Source organism: Desmodus rotundus, chromosome 2 (genome assembly GCF_022682495.2).
Source record: "Desmodus rotundus isolate HL8 chromosome 2, HLdesRot8A.1, whole genome shotgun sequence".
Lineage (NCBI taxonomy): Eukaryota > Metazoa > Chordata > Mammalia > Chiroptera > Phyllostomidae > Desmodus > Desmodus rotundus.
The window spans coordinates 100411701-100419902 of NC_071388.1; the positions used below are offsets into that span (position 1 = coordinate 100411701).

The 8202-nt window shown below is 38.0% G+C and overlaps 1 protein-coding gene across 4 annotated transcripts in view; it reads left to right on the forward strand.

The window, feature by feature from the left end:
• SEC22A (SEC22 homolog A, vesicle trafficking protein) overlaps window positions 1–7133 on the forward strand; it is a 63795-nt gene extending 56662 nt beyond the window's left edge. For all 4 annotated transcript variants that reach the window (XM_024577946.4, XM_045185865.3, XM_045185866.3 and 1 more), the window contains exon 7: window positions 5193–7133. In XM_024577946.4, the coding sequence (XP_024433714.1) occupies window positions 5193–5393 (201 nt within the window). In that variant the 3' untranslated portion in view covers window positions 5394–7133. The remainder of the gene's footprint in view (window positions 1–5192) is intronic.
• Window positions 7134–8202: the final 1069 nt, after the last annotated feature.

Sequence of the window (8202 nt, forward strand, 5' to 3'; positions counted from 1 at the left end):
AATTCTTTTAAGAGACAGACAAACTTTTCCAGGGTGGCATACCATTTTCCTTTCCCACCAGCCTGTGCAGGAGATCCGATTTATCCTTGTGCTCTTCAGAATTTGGTGTTGTCACTGTTTTTTATTTTAGCCATTCTGATAGGTATATTGTGATACCTCATTATTGTTTTATTTTGCACTTAATCTAATGACTAATGAGGTTGAACGTCGTTTTGTGTGCTTACTTTGTCATCTGAATATCCTCGTGGGTGAAATGTCTGTTCGCATCGCTTGCCTATTTCTGGTTGGATTGTTTGTTTTACTGTCAAGTTTGAGAATTCTTTATGTATTCTAGACATTTGCCATGTGCCAGGTACGTAGCTTGTAGATAACTTCTCCTAGTCTGTAGCTTATCTTTTCATCCTCTCAACTCGGACTTTTGCAGAGCAAAAGCTTTAAATTTTGATAGAATTCATTATGTTAGTTTTTCCTTATATGGATCCTGTTGCTTGTCAATTCTAAAAACTCTTTGCCTGCCTCCAGATCCTGAAGATTATCTCCTGGGTTTTTTTTCCTAAAAGTATTATAGTTTTATATTTTACATTTAAGTTCATGATCCATTTTGAATAAAGATTTGTATAAGATGTGAGACTTGGGTGGGATTGAGTTTGGGGGTTTTTTGTTTGTTTGGTTTTTTGCCTGTGGATAGCTGGCCAATTGCTCTAGCATCATTTGTTGAAAAGGCTATTTTTTCTCCACTGAATTGCTTTTGCATGTTTGTCAAACATCAGTTGGGCATATTTGTGTGAGTCTATTTTGGGGCTCAGTATTCTGTCCTGTATATCTATGTGTCTGTCTCTCTGCCAGTCCCAGATAGTTTGATTATTGTTGCTATATACTCTGTATTAAGTTCCATTTTCTTAATAGTTTTAGAGCTACTCAAATTGTGTGTTTCGTAATGGGGGAATTATGGTGGTGTGGATGTGCTTTATGAGGTAGTGGTCCATTTCATCTGTTAGCAGATTTGTTTGCAGAGTGGCCAGAGTGTCCCCGGACTGTCCTTTTGGCGCCTGTAGGATCAATCTGTAGTGATGCTCTGTTTCATTCCTCATATTGGTAATTTGTATCTTCTCTTTTTGTCAGTCTTACTTGTTAATTTTATTAATCATTTCCAAGAACCTGTTCTTTGTTTTATAGTTTTTATCCTGTTTTCAATTTTATTGATTTCTTCTCTTACCCTTATTATTTCCTTTCTCTTACTTGCTTTGGGTTTATTTGGCTTTTTTTCTAGCTTTTGAGATGGGGACTTAGATGACTGGGGAATTTCCTCTTTTGTAATATATACATTTAGTGTTCTAAATCTCCCTATTAGCACTTCATAACCTGTGTCCCATAAATTTTGATATGTTGTATATTCATTTTCATTTAACTCAATTTATTTCTTCAAAGATTGTATTTATTAATTTTTAGAGAGAGAGGAAGGGAGGGAAAAAGTGAGGGAGAGAACCATCAGTGTGTGGTTGCCTATTAGATACCACCTTACCAAAAGATCAGAGTTAGCATCACCAATAATAGGATATATTACTTATCATTATAGTAGCATTCTTTTTTTCTTCTTTTTTTATCCTCACCAGAGGATATTTTGTCATTGCTTTTTAGAGAGGGAGGGAGGGAGAGAGAGAAACATTGATTCGAGAGAAAAGCATAGATTGGTTGTCTCCTGCATGTGCCTGAACTGGGGACCAAATGAACCCACAAGCTAGGCCTATGCCCTTCCAGGACAATGCCACAACAAGCTGAGCCACACTAGCCGGGGCTAGTGGTACTCTTGCCAAAATTGCATACCACTTCACTCTTGAGAAAATATCAGACAAACCGAAATTAAGGGATATTCTACAAAATAGTTGATTGATACTGTTCAAGAGTGTTAAGGTCATAAAAAGCAAAGACTGAAGGAGTTATTACAGATCTGAGGAGACATGACAAGTAAATGCAACATGGAATTCTGGGCTGGATTCTGGACCAGAAAACAGGCCATAGTGGGACTACTGGCAAAATTTGAATAAAGTCTGTAGATCAGTTAATAAGGTTGTATCACACTCACACCCTGGGGGGTGAGTATACTGTGGCTGTGTAAGAAGAGGACATGGGGGGAACAGGGTGAAGGGCATATAGGAACTCCAATATTTTTGCAAACTTTCTCTAAGTTTAGAATAATTTCAAAGAAAAAGTTATGTTTTCAACTATTTTTATACACTGCACATTACTTAGGTAAAGCAAGTGCTTCCAATTCATTTTGCTTGGATAGCAGTCTTCTTTTTAAGTAAGCGGAGTCCTAATTTCTATAAGAATTAAACACATTAAACAGAACATTTCCACAGTCTTTCTGCATTGTCGCAATACCCTTCCTGTGCTGAAGCCTGAATTCACAGAGAGACTTCTGCTTCTTTATTAAGACTTTGTGATCACATGTAATTCCTGTATTTACCAGGTAGTGAATTTTTATTTATTTTATTTAAGTATATTTTATTGATTATGCTATTACAGTTTTCCCAATTTTTCCCCCTTTATCCCCTCTCCGCCCTGCATCCACCAACACTCCAGCATCCCCCACTACCTTAGTTCATGTCCATGGGTTGTACATGTAAGTTGAGTGCTCTGTTTCCTATACCATTTTTGACTTCTCCCTGTCTTTATGCAATTATGCTTCTTCCCTGTACCTTTTCCCCCCTCTTCCTCCCTTCCCCCTCCCCACTGAAAACTTGCCATGTGATGTCCATTTATTTGATTGTGTTCCTGTTCTAGTTGTTTGCTTAGTCTTGTTTTTGTTCTTTTTTTTTTTTTATGGTTCATTTATTGATAGTTGTGAGTTTGTTGTCATTTTACTGTTCGTAGTTTTTGAACTTCTTCAATTTCTTAGATAAGTCCCTTGAATATTTCATATAATAAGGGCTTGGTGATGATGAACTCCTTTAACTTGACTTATCTGGGAAGCACTTTATCTGCCCTTCCATTCTAAATGATAGCTTTGCTGGATACAGTAATCTTGGATGTAGATCCTTGCCCTTCATGACTTCAAATACTTCTTTCCAGCACCTTCTTGCCTGTAAAGTTTCTTCTGAGAAATCAGCTGATATTCTTATGGGTACTCCTTTGTAAATAACTGTCTCCTTTCCTCTTGCTGCTTTTAAGATTCTTTCCTTATCTTTAATCTTAGGTAACTTAATGATGATGTGCCTTTAAGACTGTCTGGGCTTCCTGGACTTCCTGGAAGTCTATTTTCTTAGCCAGATTGGGGAAGTTTTCCTTCATTATTTGTTCAAATAAGTTTTTAATTTCTTGCTCTTGTTCTTCTCCTTCTGGCACCCCTATAATTCGGATATTGGAATGTTTAAAGTTGTCCCAAAGGTTCCTAAGCCTCTCTTCATTTTTTTGAATTCTTGTTTCTTCATTCTGTTCTAGTTGGATGTTTATTTCTCCCTTTTGTTCCAAATCATTGATGTGAGTCCTGGTTTCCTTCATGTCACTCTTGGTTCCCTGAATATTTTGCTTTATTTCACTTTGGGTGTCTTTCATTTGTTTTCATTTTTCTACCAAGCTCAGTGAGTTCTGGGAGCATTTTGATTACCAGGGCTTTAAATTTCCCATCAGATAGGTTGGCTTATCTCCTCATCACTTCGTTCGCTTTCTGAAGTTTTGCTCTGTTCTTTCATTTGGGCCATATTTCTTTGTCTTGGCGCACCTGATAAGTTGCAAGGGGGCGGACCCTTAGGTATTCACCAGGGCAGGGCAACCCTCCTTGCTGTGCTGTGCCTCAGTGCTGCCTGTGGGGGAGGGGCCAGAGAGGGAACAATGTGAGACTAGGAGTTTCTCCCTCCCACTGCGGACACCCCTGCTGTAGACCACAGTCAGCTCCGAGTCTCAGTTCCCCTTCAGCCAGCCCTGCTCGCACAGTCTGCCGCCTTGCCAGGGGTTCTCTCAGCCAGCCCTGCCCATGGTCCACTGCCTTGCTGTGGGTTCTCTCCCTCCGGCTGTCTTTTCAGTCTGGTTGGTCTGGTTGACTGTTTCTTTAATTCCTTGGTTGTAGGAGTTCCATCTAGTTTGATTTTCTGGCACTTCTGGTTGTTAATTGATTTTAGATTGGTTGTTATCCTCCTTTTGGTTGTGCGAGGAAGCGAAGGGTTTCCACCTATGCCTCCATCTTGGCCGGAACTCTAGATAGTGAATTTTAAATATCTTCTAGAAAACAGGTTATTCATTCAACAAATTTTTAATGAGCATTTATGTGCGAGGCACTGTTCTGGGCACTGGAGATAAATGAGTAACCAAGACAGTAAAAAAATCTCTCCTTTCATGAAGGAAGAATATAGATGACAAAATGGGCATATTTTTAAAGTATGTTTATAGTATGGGAGAAAAAATAAAGCAGGAGAAGGTGAATGCCAGGATTTGGGGTGGGGTGGGGAGGACTTTCTTTACTGTATCTTCTAAAATGGCACTCATTGCATTCTCTATCCCATTTTTTTATCTTTTATCTTTTTCAAGATGTAAATATTTGATATTATATGTATAAAATGTTTATAATCTTTTGCTGTCTCCTAGAATGTAAGCTCCATGTGAACGAGGGCTTTTTTTGTTTACTTAAAGCTAAAGAACAATGCCTGACTTATAGCAGGCCCTCAGTAAATAGCCCTTGAATGAATTCTCCCTCGAATGTTCACTCATATCCTCCTAGCTTAATTCCTTACATTGAGTGGGGGGAATTAGTAAATATTTGTTGATTTCAGTAATACTCAGATTCAGGTTATATACAAGTCTATTTTGCTAAATGGCTTATTTGAGCTTTTTGAACTTGGCTGGGGTGAGAATGAAAGGCGGATTCCCCTGGGGTCCTGAGAATGCTTCTTAGTTGCCCATCACCGTCACCATGAGGAATCTGTCCAGCCTGTTTGCAAGGGAGTTATCCAGTTATTCCTCCCTTTTAAATATGATACAAAATGCTTTTTCTTTTGAAAAATGAAAGACATAAAAGGAAAAAATCTATTTCCCTTTCTTAGCCGAATGCCTTGTTGTTACATTATTTTATCTGTAGATGAAAAATCCCCTTATTCCACTTTCATTATTTTTACTCTGTGGCCTGTTTCTACAGTTTTATTAGAAATCTATTTCTTTTCTTGTAATCCTAATCATCTTTCATTTTATATTTTGAACAGTGTTATTTACTTGTCTACTACACTGGCTGGCGGAATGCCAAATCTTTTTTGACTTTTGGCTTAATCTGTCTATGCAACATGTATCTCTATGAACTTCGCAACCTCTGGCAGCTTTTCTTTCACGTGACCGTGGGAGCATTTGTTACACTACAGATCTGGCTAAGGCAAGCCCAGGGTAAGGCTCCTGATTATGATGTCTGACACCATCCTTCAGACGTACTGCCTTGGCTTTGGGAGAAAAAGGAAGGAGGATATCTTAACTGCCACTGTGATGGAGAACCTGTTCACCACAAACAAGAAGCTCTGCTTTCCTTCTCTCCAACTGCACTTTTTGTTTTAAGTCAGCAAGGCATGCCTGTGAGCATGCAATACCTGCTGGGCAAACTCCTCTCAGAAGAATGTTGGCCATGAGATGATTATTCAGAGGAGGAGGAGAAGACCAGTCTGCAGAGCTGTAACAGTGCGAGAATGGTCAGACGCCATTGGAACACTGGCCAGTGTTCCAGTCCTGAATCCTTGCTGAAGAGTTCAATCAAAATATATATCAATGTTTTGCGGACCAAGCAGGAACTCTACAACCTGGATTTGCCTTTGTGAGGCATTAGTATAGACCAAATAAAAAGATGCCACAGTAAATTGGAAACTTTATGTTTCAAACAAATGACTTGCTACATATAAGATTATTTGCACATATATAGTATTATGAGTTTATGAAGTCCAGGATGGTGTGGAATTGGTTGTTTTGTATTTTATATTTTTGCTTGAATTTTAACTCTGGGAATCACCTGATTGTAGGAGAGGCTGTGGTGAGCTCATCCCTGGAACAGCACAAGTATTGAAAATACAGTGACGTATATTTCCATTCTAGATTATGTTGGTAGTTTCTTTTGAAATCTCTTTTTAAAAATACGATTTGTTAGACTATAGCCATTGTTTCCAAAATTTCAATCATTTGAATATTACATGTACCATTATATACTTAATATTTTTTTTAATTTTAAAATTAAAATTTTAAACTACTCCAAGTGGAAAACCAGGATCAGTTTCCCATAAATAAAAGAACTACAAAATAAATAAAACAAAAAAAAAATGTTAACTAAATTCTAGCTAGATGCTAATGCCTGCCGAAGCTCTGAGTCTGAGAGGCCTGCCCTTTCTGCGTTGCAGTGAGAGACAGGTCACCCAGCACCGCAGTGGGCGCTCTCTGTGAAACTGTCAGGAGGATGAAAGAGAATTGTCAGGGGAATGGCATTCTCACTGTGGTTCAGTATCACTTAGTGCAGTGTTGTGGGCCACCTACAGTCACCTTGTGTGTCCCCAGGGGTAGGGACCTTGCACCATGGAAACACTGAACTGTACCGAGCAATCAGAAGGTGGCTTTTTTCTCAGCAACTCATTATTTTATGGTGTTGGGGAGGTAAGCACCTAGTATCTTAGAGAACTTACTTGCTTTTGATAACATTATAAAAATTATTGAAGGAGTTATAAGTTAATATAGGAAGAACAGTTTGATTCCATTAGCAAAATCTACAACTTCCCTGGTTTTGGAAGTCATCTTCCTGAGTGACTTTCTTTTGCTTTTTAAAGAAAAGATTCCAAACAAGGAATCCATAAGGTACTAAAATTCCAGAAAAACAGTGGACCCATTACATGTAATTCATGTTATTCGGCATATTTATTAAGTAGAAGAACTAGTGCAGAGACAAAGTCACTGAACTGCCGTGTTTGCCCACGTCGTTATAGTTATGTAGCTGTGTCTGCACCTGCATAACTAGAGGTCTTTTACTTCACTCTCTTTTTAGGAGAATGAGGCAAAAGGAAGACAAAGAGCTAATGATATCAGGGATTTACTTAAAACAAGAAACTCCAATTCACTCTAATTTTCCTCCTCTAACAAAATGGCACAGAAATTATGTATGTTCTGAGAGATGCCCCCACATACCGCATGATCCAAAATCATCAAAATAAAATTGAGTTGGGTTTGTCATTTTGTACTGACTGGGCCAGGAAAGTGAAATGGTTTTTTTTTAAACCGTTTAGAAAGGTTTTTCTAAACTAGTGGTTAAAACAAGACTAGTTTTAAATAGTCACTTTAAAGGAAGTTGGAGCATTCTGGTTAATTGTGATTTTGCTATGTATATTGATATTTTATAGCTCAGTTTGGTTCATTTGGTTCTCCTTATCATTGGATTATTGATTTATAATATTTGATATTTGAATTCATTCAGCAAGGACCCTTGAAAACTCACCAGCATCTTTAAAGGCTTAACTTGTTTTTTGTTTTGTTTTTTCACCAGCTATTTTGGATAAGAGGATGTTTGCATCTCAATGTAAAAACAGTGAAAACAGGTATAAATAATCTTTTATGCATAGAAATGCTTTCTTTCATTATTTGGTGCCTGCATCTCTGAGCCCGTGTATAACTTCCCTGCCTCTGTCTTATTGTTGTTAGCAAAGAAACTACGAATTTGGAAAGACGTTTCTGCCATGGGTGAAAAGAAGTCCTTACACTCTTGAGAAAGAATCACTTAGGCCTCTAATGTGTATGATAATAGTGTATAGCATTTGTACCACACTTTCACTTCTAAGAGCAAGTCTGCATTTACTTAATGGTAACGAGTTTTGTGGTACAGAGGAAATAGTAGCTGCCCTCCTGTTATGAAGCAGGAAACTAAGTAATCAGTTGTTAGTGATTTACTTAGGGTCTCTGAGCTACACTCAACTACTAATCTCAGCCAAGAGCTCTAATGGAAACTAATGAAGAAACTAAAATTATTGTATATTCAGGGAATATGCCTGCTCTTGGTGAAATCAGGGAATTGGGGACTTAATGAGCAAAGGGCTGTTACTGTCAAATCTAGGTATTCATTATCTGAAGGGAGTCCCGAAATACTGCTTTTTGATTAAGGTGTGTTGTAAAAGCAAAGATACTTTCTTTTATATCCTAAAAGTAATTGCAATATTTGCTTGTTTCTTTTTGGTCTGTATTTGAAATGTATTTATACCTGGC